Source organism: Paramisgurnus dabryanus, chromosome 6, assembly GCF_030506205.2.
Source record: "Paramisgurnus dabryanus chromosome 6, PD_genome_1.1, whole genome shotgun sequence".
NCBI lineage: Eukaryota > Metazoa > Chordata > Actinopteri > Cypriniformes > Cobitidae > Paramisgurnus > Paramisgurnus dabryanus.
In genome coordinates this window covers 10085053-10103779 of record NC_133342.1, presented here as the reverse complement: position 1 = coordinate 10103779, position 18727 = coordinate 10085053, and the positions used below count along the sequence as shown (strand labels likewise).

Below are 18727 nucleotides of genomic sequence, written 5' to 3'. Positions count from 1 at the left end.
ATTTTGGTAAATATTTTGCCTTTTTATTTTATCAATTAATTAATTTTTATTTGGCAGAAATAACCTTCCATAGATGTACAGTATCTTTTGTCTAGTCTATTAATCTCAGACATCACGGCCACGTTGGCTGAATGTTTGATGCAAAAGGCACAAAATTGGAAACACTTCAGAAGTTTGGAAGTCATCATCTGATTGGTTGAATTTTACAGGATTGCACAAAGGTCCACCTTAAAGTGATTGGTTGGTGTTTTCTTTAAAGGATTGAAAGATGTTTAGTTAGGGATGTCAGTAGGGTTTGGACGGAACTGCGAGTTTATAATGTATTTTACATTGACCTGTTCATCTGTACTTTTACTAATCAACTTTTCTTACTTCTTTTGATCATGTACCACATTGACACACTGTCTCAAATTTCCCTTCACATTCACCATTCTGTTTCTCACACCAACGTCATCAGCCGTGTCTGTACTCTTCCGATCCGCTGGGCTCCGAACTTTCCCTCCCTTCCTCACCCGTCTCATCCACAAAGGTTCGGCGGAGACGTAGGGGAAGCGACCGGCAGCGTGCCGCCTCCGTCAGCCCGGCCAAAACCACGGCAGCTTGCCGCCGGCGTCAGGCGCGTGCCGATCGTAAAGCCGCTCTGCTGGAGGAGCGAGCGCTCCTGCTGTCCGCCCGCAAACAGAGACTAGATCAGAAGCGCGCAGGTGGCGGCACGCTCTTCTCTTTCTCTTTGCACCTTCCCGATCTCTCCTCGCTCCTGGACGATGACGGATACCTGACCTTCCCTGATCTCACAGAACTGCGTTTTCTGCCTGAGAGTTTACATCACTTCATGCCCATTAAATCTCCCTCCATCATTCCCTGTTTCCTCTTCATCTTCTTCTTCCTCCTTTCCACGTCTTTCTCCGTTCCGTACGCACTCACGCTTTCCTTCCCGCTAGCGCTGTGTCTGTGCTATCTGGAACCGAAGGCGACGGCGCTGAGCACGACGCTCACGCAAACCTTTCAGGACAGTTCGGATGAGGAGGTGTGTCCGTCTGACTGTTCATATAAGTGTTACGAGCTTCACGCCTACTGTTCTGATCTCATGCTGTTTCATTCATCTCATCCGTGAGATTTTCAAAAAGGCAAATCCAACCTGGTTTTACAGGAATTTGTACATATTTTACAAGTTGGCTGATTCGTATAAATTTATACGAAGTAAAATTCACAAAAACGTACGATTATTATAAAAAATAAAAACGATAATGAAAGCCTACCCCTAACCCCAAAGTCAGCAAATCGTACAAAAACGTACTACTGTGGTTGTACAAATTAATACGAATTCAAATATGTACGAATTGCCTGTCATAAAATTGTGTTTGCAAACTGTGTCGAGTACTCCGTATGAAGAGTAAATGTCTATGCATGAAGCGCAACACATGCCTGAATCAAATCATCGAGTTCAGAGTTCACATTTGATGATTTGTCTTCATTTTGAGTCACATCCTCACTTGATGTTTATCACATCCATCGCTTTTCATATGTGACATAAAATCACGTCTAAACTTTTCACTTTCATTTTCTTCTTTTACTGCTGCGATGTTTTGGAAACTTTCCTGAATTAAGCAGACAGACAGCGATCAGACAGATTTTGCTTGTGATGACGACACAACTGTGTCTGAGGTGTGTGTATGTCCATGTGTTTGTGTATTACACCATTTAATTCCTATTGTGTGAAATACCAACATTACATTTACATTTAGGCATTTAGCAGACGCTTTTATCCAAAGTTATGTGTCATATTCCCAAACTATTCCTGTTGAGAGAGTTTGTGTTTTTTTTGTTACTTAAAAGAGAGAAGAATAGAGAACATAAACAGTCATGTGACTATAGAAATACTTTGTAAACCCCTAAAGACCCCATGACATGCAGATTGGAGTTATGTGCCATTAAAGGCGGGGTGCACGATATCTGAAAAACACTTTGGAAAAGGTAGTCAGGCCGACTACTAAAACACACTTGTAGCCAATCAGCAGTAAGGGGTGTGTCTACTAACTGACATCGTTGCATGGGTTGCGTATGTGTGGGGCGGGTCTATCAAAAGAAGGTCCAGGTTCTATAGAGACAGAGCGCAACACATCATAACCTGAAAACCACGCCCACCGGGGGAAACTATTAGAGCCCTGCAAGCCCGACGGGGCCCGACAGGCTAAGCCCATTTGGGCCGGGCTTGGGCCGTTTTTTTTTTTACAGACCGGGCTCGGGTCGGGCTCGGGCTTATTTTAGCGTCTCTCCTCATTGTGTGTGTGTGTTTGCGTGTGTAGCAGAGACAGCGCGCATCTGAGGCTATGTTTACATTAATGCGTTTGTCCTTTAAAACGTTACTTTTGCTACGTTTATGCCTTTCATTTACACACCACCGCTTTCATCCCTCATAAACTGATTCGTTCGCAAAAGCTGCAGACCCTGTTTTAGTTTGAGAACTCAGACGTTGCGCTGCAGTGTAAATGAACGTAGATGGCGTCTTATGTAAATGAACAGCTCATGTTAATGTGACAGCGCATCATTTTCAAAGTAAAAATAATTTTTATTGAGGTAAATGGAGGTTTGCAACGGAGGTTTTGCCAAAAATAGTAAACATCTACCAACCAGCTATTATAAACGCTACATCAGATTGTTTTATGTATCCTTATAGAGAATGTCTGTTTTATATTTATGTTTGAGTATTTGGGTTTGAATATTGTTGTAATGTTGTTTATGTTTTGTTTAAATTTAGTTAGCTTAATACGAACGAGAGACCGTAATTTTAAACGCCATATAGGGCGTAAAGGTCAATTTGAAGGTAGAATTGTAAGTTTAATTTAAGTTTTTCTTGCTACTTTAAAATAAATTTCGTTTCATATAATTTGTCTCTTAATTTTAATTGATGTTTTGTTGATAAGTTTTGTGACTATAAATTAATAAAACAAAAAATCAACGTCATATTAATATTTAATGCTCGTTTAGCCGATTGCGCTTTTTGCCATTTCTGTGTTAGCGGAGGACGTGCACGGACCTCGCACACTTTTAAAAATTAACGTCATACTAATTTTTATTTATTAATTACACACTGAACAGCGACAGGTAAGGGAAGGGAAGTTATTTAGTGCTTTCTGAAGAATACAGTCAGTTTGTACAAAAATTTTCAAATGGACTATAAGATCATAAATATGAACTGTGAACAATGAGCTATGATAACTCCCTACATTAAAGCAATAAGCATTTCTGTAGGCTAAAGCTATACTTCACCTCTTATTATGTTTGAGAACGCGTCCGAGAGAGAGAGAGCGCGCATCAAAGAGCGCGCGCGTCAGAGAGGGAGCTTACAAGTAATTGATATTGGTCTCGGGTCAGGTCGGGTTCGGGCTGAAAAAATTGCAGGCATTGTCGGGCTGGGGTCGGGTAGGGCTTGAACACGTCGGGTCAGGGCCGGGTTACGGCTGGAGATTTAAGCCCGTGCAGGGTTCTAAAAATAATCCATCCGTCTCCATTGACTTTATATTGCGAGAGGCTCCCTCCTTGTCATTTCAGGCTTATAACAAAAAACAGAATAATGCCTAAAAGCTGCTGTATGACAAGATGTACAGCTTACAAGCCAAAAAACCCAGAAATACGTTTTTATAAACCGTCGACCCCAAAAAAATGAACATTTAAAGACACAAAAGTGGATACAGGCAACTTTTCATGGTACTACTACACTGTAAAACCTACACTGTTAACTTAACTCAAACCATTTAAGTAAACCGGTTGCATTAGACCATTTAAGTTTTAAAACACATAAATTAAAGTACTGTGAACTTGAGTCCTGTGCAATTATGCACTTATATTTAAGTAGTGTGAACTTAAATATAAGTGCATAAAGTGCATAACTGCATATGACTCAATTTGTTTAAGTTCACAGTACTCAAATGTATGTGTTTTAAAACTAATGCAACCGGTTTACTTAAATGGTTTAAGTTGAGTTAACTTTTAGGTTTTACAGTGTATTAGTAGAACTATGCCCACTGGAGGGAAACGCAATCGCCGATCCACTTTTGTGTCTTTAAACGCTCGTTTTTTGGGGTCGACAGCTTATAAAAACTTAATTCTGGGTTTTTTAGCTTGTTAGCTGCACACATTGTCACATAGTGTCAATGTAGACTGTTGGATTGTTCCCCCCCAGTGGGCGTGGTTTTCAAATTAGCATGAATGTGCTTCTGTCTCTATCGGGGTAGGGGCGTGTTTGTTTAGGTGATTTCAAATATCAACATTGGCTTTTAGACATTATGGACCCCACCTTTCAGAGCTGACAATTTTTTTTAGCATTAATAATTTTTTAGGGTAGCAACAACTTAGCGATAAAATCGATAATAATTGATTATGAAACTAGTTGTCAATGAATTTCATTATCGATTAGTGGGTCTGTGACATCACATGCTCATGCACCACAGTGCAAGCTGTGCGCTTATAATTAAAGTCTTTTGCATACAGCACGAGATGCACGCTCATAAAATCAAGCGCTTCATTTCGCACCGTGACCTGTTTGGTTAAAGTTGGTTAAGCTACAGCACAGGGAAGCCAGAGTCACATGGTGACAGTAAAATAGCATAATGATTAACAGGACAATGACACCAATTTAGGGTTTTATTTAGCTATAATAATTGAAAAATCTAATTGAGTAGATGTTTCGTTTTTTATACCATTAGTCGATAAATTGAGGGAAAAAATCGCCCAATTAATCGATTATATATCGAGTTTTTCTTCCAGGCACAAAACAAAATGTCATCAGTATTGCTCTTTAAAATATCCAGACTACCTGTTGAAAAGTTTTAGAATCAGAAAGAAAGCAGTTATGGGTTTAAGAGATGAATAGTAATTTTTTTTTAAAAACAGGTGTTGTGTGTTTTGGGGAAGTGTGTTGATGTGAATTATATCTCACTCTCTTATACCAACTTTGATCATTTTAGTCAGACTTTGAGGACGACTGTGAGATCAGGACTCAGGTAATGTTATCCTTAAATCTTCTTTTTGAAGATGTCTCGTGACCTCACCTCCATTCTGCCCATCATTGTTTTGTTGATGACGTCACCGGTTTTTGCAAGAGTGTGACATCATCATTCATCTTTAGCTCCCACAGGCGTGTGTGACATGATCAACTTTTGTTTGTTGGGCTTTGTGCTTTTGTCTTGTTTACTGATGATCAGACTGAATCTTATAATCAAGATTCACCATCATCAAAACATCTGAAGGTTCTCTAAGGTTAGTCAGTAGGATAGGAGGGAAGTAAAAAGTTCTGAACCAACAAACTTGAATCAAACTGATTGTGGCCTGTATTGAGTTTATATAATGTAACTTAAGATGAATATTTCAAAAAAATCAATTATGCTGTGTTTTTTTATGTTACTAGTTTAGCATCATTGCATTGAGCATTATTCCTGCATGATCATCTGTTTTTGTCCTTTAACAAACATCACATCCCTCCATCAGTCACTTACAGATAAACATAGGTAATAACACAATGTTGTGTGTGTTTCTCTGTATAGATGTCAGAAGAGGTTAAAGCCGAAGAACCTGAGGATGTTTCAGTAAAACAGAATGGAGTGGCGGATGCTGTGAGTTCATTCAATTTATCATGTGTTTTGTCAATTTTTTTTCTTACATTTACGCATTTGTTGGACGCTTTTACCCAAAGGGACTTACAGTGCATTACACAAAAACCTCACCCCATTCATATTTAACCCATAAAAACTAGGGATGGGAACGAGTACTCGAATGTGGCATTGATGATCGATCATGAAACGATGATCGTGTGGCTTTATTTATTTACTTATTTATTTATTTATTTATTTATTGTGGTGGCACCCATGCTTAGGCACTTCCTAAGCGCATCCCGCCAATCCGCGCAACACGACACAGCTAATCGCTAAAATGATAGCAAAGAGATATTTCATGGCGGTATTGGCTTTATATTAATTATATTAATGATTTGTCATAATGTCACAATGCAGATCTAAAGCTAAATCTTAATTGTCCTAAATATTTTCTTTTTAGGAAATGTACTTTTAGCTTTTGGAAATGATGCACACAGATTATTCACCACTGAAATGTGAGAACTCAACTTCACAAGCTGAAAACATTTTGAGGCGATAATTATTTTTAAACAATACTGTGTGTGACGGCGTCTTCCCCGCAGCGTGCTTATGAAAAACCTCAGTGTTTATCTCACTGTGGGTTCACCGTTGCTAAGTCGAGAGGATTTCGAGAACAATCCTGTCTGAACGTGAGATGCAGTTCAGTATATTAGTTTAATCTGTCTGAGAAACCATCTGAGGGGTTTATGAGATCAAAACAGGGTTGCCATGGACATGACATTTCTGGAATATCATGGAATTTTAAAAGGTCTTTTCCAGACATTGATATCAGGGATTTTTGTTTGTTGCTTTCAATTTTAGGTTCCATAAATTAAAATGTAATGCGCTTGTTAACCTAAGGAAAACCATTTCTGGGTCCATGCCTTCTCTGACTACAATTTAAACAGCTGTTTATTGGCATTGTTTAGTCATTTCACGAATTTAAGCTACATTTTAATCAACTCAGTTTAGCAGTTGAGCTACAGAGTGTTGTAACTGCATGTTTGCAATGTATTGGCCAAGCATCTGTATCTGTGTTTGACTTTATGCATTTAACATAAAAATCCTAATAATCTTATAAATCTGCAAATATTATAAAGTTGAGATATTTAAGAAACAAAAAGGGTTAAATATCTGAGAGGTATTGAGTTCAGTAAAGGGCAGACGCTTTGTCTCCGATCAGATTCACACACACAGATTTTCACAGATCTGTATGATTATTTTTAGGGATGCACCGATACCACTTTTTTGGAATACGAGTACTTGCATTTCAGTACTTGCCGATACCGATACCGAGTATACATGATTTAAATTTACAGGTAACAGCTTTAGTCATATAATTTAACAAAAAAACAAAGGACTAGTTTTCCAGTTTGTTGTAAACTCTGCCTTTTTGGACAACATGAGGCATTAACCCCTTACACGTTGCTCAAACATAGACATTTCTCAAACCATGGTATCGATTCCAGGTATCGGGGGACTTTTAATGAGTATGAGTACTTTAGAAAATGTGGTATCGAGGCCAATACCAGTAAAGTATCGTTAAGCCTCACCATTGGTTGAATTTGATATACACATTCAGACGCACTTACACCTGGAGGCGTCCCCAAAGTGTCACCACAGTGACGCAGCGCGAGTTCCCTCGAAAGAGAACTGTAACAATGTATCTTAAAAGGTAACACGATGTAACCTTGCTCTCACTTGAAATGTGTCCCCACATTTAGTCCTTGAATTTGAGGGTATTGGACCTGTAAAGTCCTTGAAAAGTCCTTGAATTTGAAGCATACACACGCATACAAAGTAGGCAGGGTTTCAAAAATCTAGCGGTGCACGTACAGTATAGATGTACTCTTCTGATGACCAAAATTGCATTACATGCACTGCGTACACATACATAATAGACTGTACTTTGGCTTTTAGGCCACTAAGACAAACAATTCAGGAAGAGACTCTTGATGGTGTTTTGATGGGCGGCCCACGACTCCTGTACTGTAAACAGGCAGGTGGTTTTACTTCATAACAAACTGTGTGCCAGTGATCCTCTTCTGTCCCAGACTGTAGTTAAGTTACAGGAGGAGGTTTGTGATGAGACAAGAGTCATGGAGGAGATACAGACAGAAGACACTGTGAAAGAGGAGCAGTCGTCTGCTTCTGAACATCATGAGGAGCAGAATTTGATTCCTGAAGTGGAGGAGCCTTTATTAGAGACCTCTGAGAAAAAGAAAACGTGTGTGGAAAAGACGCAGTACAGAGTCGAGAGCGTTTCATCACCTTTTCATGATGGAAAAGAGAAATATCTGATCGCTCTGAATGAGGCCATTACATTGGGAAGACTCTCTGCTTACGCTTCTAGTGTCAAACCAGAAAGGTTGCAAAAACAAAGTGCCATTTTAGAAAGCTGTGTTGAAGCTACATTAGTAGAGGACGAGGTGTGGACGACACCTGTTGAACCTAAACACTCTCTTATACAAACACCTGTATGTCATAATGAAGAGAACCAAGTGAAGTACCATCAAGATGATGATGATCAAATAGGTGAAGATACAGTCCAGATTTGGGATCAGTTGAGTGTTATAGTTGAAGAAGAGATGAAGGAAATCGAAACGGAAACTTCGTTGGGTGTTGATGTTAAAGATGGAGATGATATAACAGATGCCAGAAGAGATGAGATCTCTGGAGAAACACATGAGATAAATACAAAGCTCAGAGACGATCAGAAGTGCAGTTATTTTCAACATTTGCTCTTTATTGAAGACGAACCATCAGGGGACTTTAGGTTAAATAGCCAAGATGTTATGGAGTCTTTTTCTGAAATGAATAAAGTGACAGAAGAACATCAAGAGGACACTGTGACCTGTAAAGATGGCGCTGTTGCTTCACTTGACCACAGGCACAAGTGGCCGCTGATGGAAACTGATGGAAACTATGAGCTCTGTTCTGAAGCCAACCAAGACACACATGTAGATGTAGATGCATCTTCACAGGAAATCAAGGAGGTGAAAGAGGAAGTGCAGAGATCTTGTCTATCTACCGTACCTCACTGTGAGGTAACACACGCTGTGCGTTCAGGGTCTTCTGAAACCTCACCATGTGTTTCTGCATCTCACGCCAACTCAATGCAATAAAAGACTTTCATGCAGCGAGTATTGATTACACAATGATGAGTGCATGATCACACACGCTCACTATTACAACACACTGGAATGTGCATGAACCTATTTGCACATGTGACAGAATTTAGTCGTCAGCTTTGTTTTCATTGCTTAAGGGAAGTTTGCATCCAAAACAAGCGAGTTTTGATTGAATGACAATTTAAAAAATATGTTTATGATACGTCACAAGATTTCTTGTCATGTTTTGTTCTTCCTGTCCACAAGACTGCACAGATGTAGAAAACTGTAAATTTAGACTTAAGCTGGGTTTTCACAGGCAGGGTCACGGATGTACATCATGCATGTAATGTGTATTGCATGTATTGTGTTTAATTATTTAAATATAAGTTATGATTTAATCTAGAACTATAGACCAGAGGATTTTAACTCCTTCTTTAAGGCCAACATGTTTTCAAATATTAGAACTATTTTAATTAAAGGGATAGTTCACCCAAAAACCTTCAAGCCATCCGGATAGTTCACCCACACTTCAAGCCATCCTTCATGTATATGATTTATCTTTTTTCAGACTAACACAATCTTATATTAGAGTTATATTAGAAAATGTCCTGGCTGTTCCAAGCTTTATAATGGTAGTGATAGACCGATATATCGGTCGGCCAATATATCGGGCCGATATTTGCGATTTTATGTGTATCGGCAGATATGTGGCTGCCGTGTTTGCTGATTTTTCCCGGCATTATTTACAGAAAGAGTGCTGGAAGCCGAAAGCGATTGCAGGTCATGTGACTAATAACAACCAACCTTTCCATGACAACATCGAAAGCTCGGCCTAACAGCTGATCATAGACAAAGCGGGTTTTTATTTCTCATCTCTATGGGGCCGTTTCCCGGACAGGGATTAGACTAGTCCTAGACTAAAATAAATGTAAAAACTGTCTAAACTTATAACATTTCTTTTTAACATACCCTAAAATACATCAGTACCCTGTGTTTTGCCTCAAAATGGACACAAGTAATGTTTTTAGTAAGGCACGTTTGTTAAAACTAGTTATAGTTTCCTAATTAAACTAAGCTCTTGTCCTAGTTTAAGATAATTGCTGTCTGGGAAACCACCCCATATATATATATTTGTAGTAGTAAAGTGCTAGAAATCAATATCCTTTGGTGATAGTTCCTCGTCATTGTGGAGAGTGCAGTTCATAGCACCCTCACCTGTTTTTACTATTTGTTAAATATAGTTTTTTTTAGTTCAATAAATGTTACTTTCTTAGAAAATTTAGACTTGTAACATTTGGCATCATCATTGTGTCATTTTTATGATGTAAATTGAGTGAGCAAAAGCAGTATCGGCTCCAAATATCGGCTCAAGAAAATCGGCAGCCTGTATCGGTCATCGGCTAAGGCTGATGAAACAAATATCGGCATCGGCCCTGAAAAATCCATATCGGTCGATCCCTAGTAAATGGTGCTTCTGACTGACGAGCGTTCACGAGAGTGTGTTTCCAGTGTATGACATAACAAACAAGTACCGTAGTGACGAACACGTAAAAAATCCCTGTTTTAGATTTCTGTTTCCTGACTGGCGTTTTGTTTTGCTCTGTTTGTCACTACGCCCAACTGCGGCTCGTATGCTATTTTCCACATTATAGGCCGCAAACGTATGTTGGTCGTTATCGAAAGCTAGTTATTTTAGTTTGTAAAGTTTTAAATATTTTTGTCAGAAAATCACATCGATTGCCCTAAGGCTTTTATTAACTCAATGGAGCCGTGTGGATTACTTCTGTGAAGGACAGATGGACTTTTTTGGGCTTTAGAAACACCATTTACTACCATTATAAAGCTTGGAACAGCCAGGACATTTACTAATATAACTCCCAAAGATAATCATGAACATCTCGGATGGCTTGATTGGGTAAATTTAAATTTTTGGCAAAACTATCCCTTAAAAGGGACTGCAAGTAGGATTTTAAGGTTTTATTTAATCAAAATACTGTTTTTATTCATAAATATGTCCTCGTTTGTGTCAAATGATCTCTCCCAGTGATCTGACTTTTCTTTGTAAGCTTAGAATTTTTTTTCTTCATTTACATTGAACGGGTAAGTCCACGAAGGCTTCCATGTCGTTCTGCCATATTGATAAACTATAATAGAAGAGAGGGACAAAAAGCACTAGCCTACCAACGTGTTTCCACAACACGTGAATCAGCTGAGAAACGGAGAAAGAGGTCAGTGAGTTCATAACGGCTACCGTAGTTGCAACACGCATTAGGAAAAGCGAGGCGTTAGAGAGCACTATTCATTTGAAAGCAAAATACAATTTCACCACTAGATGGGGGGAAATCCTACTTACTGTCCCTTTAAGAAGTCATTTTTATAAGATTAGTTGCTCTTGATCATTTGTATTCAGCAGTGTTATTTCCCTGCTGCCCCTGACCCGTTCTAGATAAATATGAATATATTATCCTCATATAACCTTGTATAGAGGATATATATGTGTTGGTTTAGTGATGTCCTGTAGATTATTAAGCTCATGTTTTCCCTGCAGATTGAGGAACCCGTGCAGGATGAGAATGTTAAATCTGTTCCTGTGGTTCACACTGAAACCAAGACCATCACATACGAATCCTCAGAGGTAACAAATCACATCCTCACAGATTTAAAATGTGTTTAAATATTCAACCTACCGTAAAGCACCTCATGTGTTTGTGTGAAGGCCGATGCCAACGGAGACTCAGATCCAGGAGTCCTCATGAGCGCTCAGACCATAACATCAGAAAACAACAACACGACCACCACCACACACATCACCAAGGTCAGTGAGGTCACATCTCTGCTGTTCTCCTGTCAGTTATTAAAATAAACCTCAGTCATGAGTTTTGGGTTTAACCACGATACTATTGTGAACTTTAACTTGGATTAAGTTTTATCTTTGTTGTTGTGTAATACCGACCTCTAGTGGTGAAAATCCTACATATTGTGGCTTTAAATTAAGTCTCGCTGGTAGATACTGCTGGAGGATTTTATACAATAATTATAAAGTGGATAGTTTCAGTTCTTGATTCTGATTGGTCAATGGTTGTGGTTGATTTATAATAAAACGCATCTATGACCGCTGCACAGCACCCTTGGCAAACATATGCAAAACATTTGGTTACTGTTCACAGTCAATAGGAACTATTTTTTTTCCAGTGGAAGGATAACTTTTGGTGATTTAACTTCTTGACCCTTGATCTTTTTTTTTGCTTTAATATTTTTATTATGTGGTAACCGCTTTATAAAAGAAATAAGGTACTCGAGGCTTTTAAGGGGTTGCATTGACTCCACTTCATGTTGTGCCTATCAGTACTCTTCAGCCGTGATTTATTCATGATACAGCACGGCCTCGAGTATCTTATTGCTTACTTTCAATACAGTGTAAACAAAATATGGATGTGAGCGATTCTTACATATTGTGTCTCTGATCTTCTCTCCGTCTGTCAGACGGTAAAGGATGGGATTTCAGAAACTCGCATTGAAAAGAGAATTGTTATCACAGGGGATACAGACATGGACCATGATCAGGTAAAATTACTAACAGGTTAGCTGAAAATACACCGGGTAGTTATTAGTTTATGATGTAAACGTCCAGCTGTTCTGTGTTCTGTCGAGTCGTATTGACATTGAATTGCAGTTTGATGAAGTTAAAGGTGCTCTGATTTAAACCTCAGAGAGTCATCATACTGTAGTTTAGCATCTGGTGCTGACAGTTATCAGTTTGTATCGAGCAGAAAAAGCACAGCAGGTGCGAGATGATAAAATGGGAAGCGGTTGTTTATACAGAGCAGAAATTAAACAACAGATGAAATACAACAATGAAACTTGTGTGCTGAATGGATTGCTGATGTTTGAACGGCACTGATACTGCAATATCACAATCAAACAAATAATACATTGACTTCTATTCAATGATTTACTCATGTCTTGATTCAGCAAACACTAATACTTTGCAATTAATTCAATGAATGAATAATTTTTCATTGATCGACAAATAATTAGCTGCTTGTTTGTAATGGACTCTCTGATCTTATAAAGCTCTGTTATGAACTAATCAAATCATCATTCAGCATATTTACATGTGGTTACTTTATTTATACTTTGTTATTCGTCATCACAAGATGTTACAGGCCATAACAATTTCATATTGTCTGTAAAAAGTGTTTAATATAGCTGCTGAAAATCATGATTTTCTGTTGTCTGAAATAGCCGATGTCTGTTATGGGTTAAGGGACGTTCACTGTATGGATAAGAACTATAAAAATATTGCTTAAAAAATAGTTTTATATTAGAAATAGCTATGTTCACACCACAACTATAATGGTAAAGATACATGGACTGATATCATAGGATTACTTTTTCAAGTTATGAACAATAAATCATTGACAGCCAATCAAATCTATTCGAATTATAAGGGCTTGCGTATTTAACTTTTCCCGGGAACGTTTTTTAAAAAGTAGCCAGGCTAGCATTTTTTATGATTTTCACAAAAGTTTAATGCCTTCCAGAAAAATGTTCTTTAAATATATTAACATACAATATATCAAATAAAGAACAGACCCTCTTCTTTCAAACAAAAAAGTTTCATCCTATCTTTATTTGTTCTCTTTTTATCACCTCTCAAATATGCAAAGTTTTTATCAAAAAGCTTAAATAATTGTGTTTTTATAAAGGACTTTTGTTAGAGATCAGATTCAGAACGATGATCAAAACATACATAGAGTTTTACTGTTTTTAGATCAGTGGATGCGTCAGTGTTTTATAAGTTGGGTAAGAGCGACACCTAGTGGATAATAGCAGAAATATGGATTGCTGTAAAAACTCGTCAGTGGTGGAGAAAGAGTTAAATGACAAACATAATTTTTTTATTCTTATACATTGACTACACCAATAGATAAGATGATAGATTACACAAATGAACTTTTTAGATACACAAAACGCAACATGCGGAGGACATCTGCTGATTGTAGCCGCTTTAAATGCAACAATGGCAGCATATTTATACTTTCAGTGACATGTAAATTGCATAGTTTGTATTCAAAGGATATCTATTATATTAGCTAATACCATTCTAGGTAAATAAATTGCATGAGTACTGTGGCACGCAGGCAAATTAACAAAATTATCATCTGGTGGTGTGAAATGTAATATAGTTTTATTACAGTCAACGTTATGGTTATCACTAAAATATGAATGACTCGTAACATAGTTTGACGATAACAAAATTGACTCTGACCATTTTAGACAACATGACATCATGATTTTTAGCTATAAGAGAGAGTTTGCATAGAAAATAGTATTTTGTTATGGCCTGTAATTTCTCTAAACAAATAAAAAATATAACCATTTGAAAAAAGCTGATAAAAATGAATGTGCTTTCAATGATATAATTACCCACATATATGCATTTATAACCATTTAATGCATGCAATGATTTCATTGAAATCATAGGTCATTGTGATATCTGTACAGTATTAAATTTATGACTAATCATTTTAATATGTCTAATAATAATAGACGATTAACATGTTTTAATGTCTGATTGATTTGTTGATTTCTTCTTTTTCTGGCTTGATTGTGTGCAATGGTTGCGTCCTCTGTCTCCACCTGCTGGTGGTTTGTGGCTTTGCGTCTCAGGTTCTGGCTCAGGCTATTAAAGACGCTAAACAGCAGCACCCTGACATGTCTGTGACTAAAGTAGTGGTGCATAAAGAGACTGAGCTCTCGACTGAAGGTGACGCGTGAACCGCAGGTAAGCGTGTTTCTGATGTCACGCTCTCATCCGCTCTGCATGCGCTGCCTTTCATTTCTGTGCTTGTGACACAACCTGCATGACTCTGTTGCTGTTGTGGGTCATCTTAGTAAAAAGGCGAGCATGATTGAGCTCTTGAGAGTCTGTGGACGCTGTTTAAACTGGTTTATGAGTTGTTAATGAGAGTGCTTCAGATGGTCAGTCAGCTGTTTAGGGTTATGTTTATATATTCAGTCTGTATTCATCATTTCTGTCTCTACCATTGGTATTATAGTTCTGCATTTTAAAATGAGGTTTTATTTCAGTATCATTTTCAGACTTGCCTCAAGTTTCTGTTTGGTTTCAGTTTGATTTTGTTTTGGTTATGTGAGCACATTTCTTATATATTTCAGTTGACAGAGTTAGGCTATAAGTATGTATTTGTGTGTGTGTGGGTGGGGGGTGTTCAACATAACTTCAGCGCAAAGAAGACTACATTTACATATATATGTGGCAGATGCATTTATCCAAAGCAATTTACAGTGCATTACAAGGTACAAACCAGAAAATTTTTGCACTGCAAATGCAGTGATCTACCATTGAGCCTAACATAGGAGCTGTATGTTATGGAAGCCCATTTCTGCCACATAAGAAAAAAGATCATGCTCTGGTAAATCATAATTATGACTTTAAAAGTCTCATTATTTCGACTTTAGATGATAATCGAAAATATGACTTTTAATGTCATAATTATGAGATATAAAATCCAACTTTGAAGGTCTCGTCCTTTTTGTGCTTTTGAAGCTTTGATTGTGTTAACAGTGTGCAATATAACATGTGTTCATGTTTCACATGTAATGCGGGCTAATGTCTTCTAGGGTTGGGCAAAAACAAATGTTTTGATTTATTTTATTTTTACGTGGTCGATTCAAAATCGATTCTAAAAGGCCACGAATCGATATATTAAAAATGAAATAGCCTGATCCTGTTTGATCAAGGAATGCGACTGTTCTGACTTTTTTCAGCAAGCATTTTTCATCTTGCATCAAAATGTATTTGTTTTTAACATAATTGTATGCATTTGAACATTAGAGATGGGTTTGGTTTTAATGTACCCAAGTGTACCTAATATAAAAGAGTTTAATATACAGGTTTGTGGCTCTTAATTTCTTTTTATTAATTACCCACTTGTAAACTTATGTTCACTGTTCTTTTTTATAAATATAGTATTTGTATTAAATCTATATTCATTGAGTTGAATTGAGAATTGAGTATAAAAATCGGACCGAGAATCGGAATTGAACTGAGAATCAAATCAATTTGATAGCTTGTGAATTAAAATAGAATCGATCTGGAACATCTGAATCGAAAGGGGAAAATATATATCGCATGTCAGTGAGCTTTTTTCATTTTGCTGGTATTATTTATGCTTTATCAGCAACAGTACACACTAACTAACGTTTGAAAAGTCATAATTTCAATTTTTGTCTCATAATTATGATTTACCAGAGCCTGATTTTTTTTCTTATGTGGCAGAATAGGGCTTCCATAATACAGACAATCTTTATAATGATCTAATGTATGTGTTTTGCATTGGATGTATTATGATTGTTGTGTTTCTGTCAGTTTTCTGTTAAATCTTATGAGGACTCTTTGTACCACGGATGTGATTGTTCTGTTTTACAGATGTCCAAAAGTCGAAAAATGAAAAATATATGGTAGAAAATGGTAGCAATGGTGGTTGACAGGCAGTTTGTTTTTTTGAATATTACCGAGATTTGTACTCTGAATCCCTTTCAGCTTGGGCATGTGACTCTTCTTTCATGTTGTGTGGGGTTCATGTGTGGATTGGAGCTTTTTGTCGATGTCATTTCCTGTCAGTCTTCACTGCTTGTGATGCATTATGGGTAATAAATTAGGACTCAAGGTGGTGTCAAGAACTTCTGTGTTTTTCTGTATTTATGGTGGCCATAAATGATTGGGGCCATAATTGTATACATTATATATCATGATATAATTATTTATGACCTTGGACCACAAAATCAGTCACAAGGGTCAATTTGTATTTATTTACATGAATAAGTTAGCTTGGTTTATTATGGTTTGTTAGGATTGGACAATATTTGTCCAAGATACAACTATATGAAAATCTTAGGGTGCAAAACAATCTAAATATTAAGAAAATCACCTTTTAAAGTTGTCCAAATGACGTCCTTAGCAACACATATTACTGATGATAAATAAATATTTTATATATTTACGTTATGAAATGTACAAAATATCTTCATGCAACATGATCTTCACTTAATATCCTAATGATTTTTGGCATTGTATGGGCAAAAAAATAAATAATTACTACCCATACAATGTATTGTTGGCTATTTCTACAAATATACCCATGTGTCTTATAACTGGTTTTGTGGTCAAGGGTCACATTTAAGTTGATCTGATAAATAAAAATACTTTATAAATAAACACATGTACTATAAGTGTGGCTGCAGATTATTTCATCTGTATAATATTCAAAGTTGTGATGATGTAACATGAACAACTAAACTCTTTTACATTATGCTTTACAAATTTGCTAAAGTAGCAAGTTTGTCACGTTGGTTTTGCTTTGTGCTTTGATATCACTTTATATTTCTGCCGCTTTAGCATGTCATTAACTCACCAGCGTACTGTTTGATGACATTTTTACCATCACCTTACTCACTTTGCAGGATACTCAGTAAAGCCCTCAACCCACCAATCCAAAGACCCGGTAAACACTTGATCTTTTTGTTTGGCTTAACTGATGGATTGCTTTCTGTGTTTGTGTTGTTTAGGAATAACGTCTGGACTTTTCCTCTAATGGTCATCAGAAGAGATCTGATTTCTCAGACGACACATGAGGTCAGGATACTCATCTGTCAATCACATCACTCAACACTGAGAGGACAGAGACCCTCGTGATGATAACTGCAGTCAAAAAAAAAACATTTACGACTGCCATAAAATGTCTGATTTATCACCATGATTTCAAATGATTCATTTTATGCTCTACAGTCTTATTTATAGTCCAGTGAGTCTCATGTAAACACGTCCACATTTTACCCCAGAATAAAGAGAGATAAATAAGTCATTATATATTGCATAAAGAAAATGACGCCTGATTTAGGACCATTCTGAACTTAAATTCTTAATACTGTAATGGTTCTTCATTATTTTTGTTAGATTGACATTTATATAAATCAACAGTAACCACGGAGATGTTACAATTGTAACATGTATTTTTTGCACATTACAGTATATATATTTTTGCATTATGGATATTGAGAATTTAAGGCTTAATTTTCTTTATACAAATATAATTGTACACTGGGGTCAAACCGTATGATTCTCTGTGTTTGATGACATTTTTAATTTATAAAACAGAAGGAAAGTGAAAAAATGTCTACAAAACATTGTCTACAGTTTTTATCACTGCAGTATTACCGCGGTAAAACACCAGGTGAACATATCAGTTATTTTTAAGCCCTTTATATTATGAAGTATTAAAGCTTGTTAGTTTGTATTTCTATTTGAATCAAAAGTATTTTATCACGGTGTTTGTTTCATGGTTGTAAGGTTTTTTTTCACAGTTGTGTCGTCTGATATGCAAAACGGCAAAAATGAGCAGTGATGTTGGTGAAGGGCTTTTAGTAACTTTATAACTCAAAGATGTATTTTTGCCACAGTGTTCAGAGAATAGACCTGATGTTGTTTGGTACTTAAATTCACCCAGAAATCTGTGTATCTGGACCTTTGACTATATCTTGTCTTTCATTCTACCTGAAAGGTGAAACGCTTTAGCATCTCACCACACCTCTCTAACACACACACACACCGATGAGAAACCATGACATCCAAACAGTGAGAAATGCAACTCTGTGATTTCTTGTTTGTATTTTGGAATAAAATATTGTTTGAATCAACATGATTTATGCTTTGTGGTCATTCAAAAATGTTCATTGAAGTTTAAAGGGGCCATGGCACAAGACTTTTTTTTAAATGTCAAATACATTTTTGGTGTCCCTAGAGCACATATGTGAAGTTTTAGCTCAAAATACCATATAAATAATTTATTATAACTAGGGCCGGGACTTTAACGCGTTAATTAAGATTAATTAATTACACAAAAAATAACGCGTTAAACATTTTAACGCATTTTAATCGCACTTATTAACGGAGTCATTCGT

At 36.9% G+C, this 18727-nt stretch overlaps 1 protein-coding gene across 9 annotated transcripts in view; it reads left to right on the top strand.

Annotated features, from left to right (window-relative positions):
• The window catches only part of epb41l3b (erythrocyte membrane protein band 4.1-like 3b), a 44118-nt gene extending 25655 nt beyond the window's left edge, over window positions 1-18463 (top strand). For 3 of the 9 annotated variants that reach the window (XM_065262231.1, XM_065262233.1, XM_065262230.1), the window contains 9 exons: window positions 458-1027; window positions 1609-1665; window positions 4968-5003; window positions 5544-5612; window positions 11292-11378; window positions 11460-11558; window positions 12227-12307; window positions 14417-14531; window positions 17336-18463. In XM_065262231.1, coding sequence (XP_065118303.1) covers window positions 458-1027; window positions 1609-1665; window positions 4968-5003; window positions 5544-5612; window positions 11292-11378; window positions 11460-11558; window positions 12227-12307; window positions 14417-14524 — 1107 coding nt within the window. In that variant the 3' untranslated portion in view covers window positions 14525-14531; window positions 17336-18463. The remainder of the gene's footprint in view (window positions 1-457; window positions 1028-1608; window positions 1666-4967; window positions 5004-5543; window positions 5613-11291; window positions 11379-11459; window positions 11559-12226; window positions 12308-14416; window positions 14532-17335) is intronic. The other 6 variants (XM_065262232.1, XM_065262237.2, XM_065262234.1 and 3 more) reach the window with 4 other exon arrangements.
• The last annotated feature ends 264 nt before the right edge of the window (window positions 18464-18727 follow it).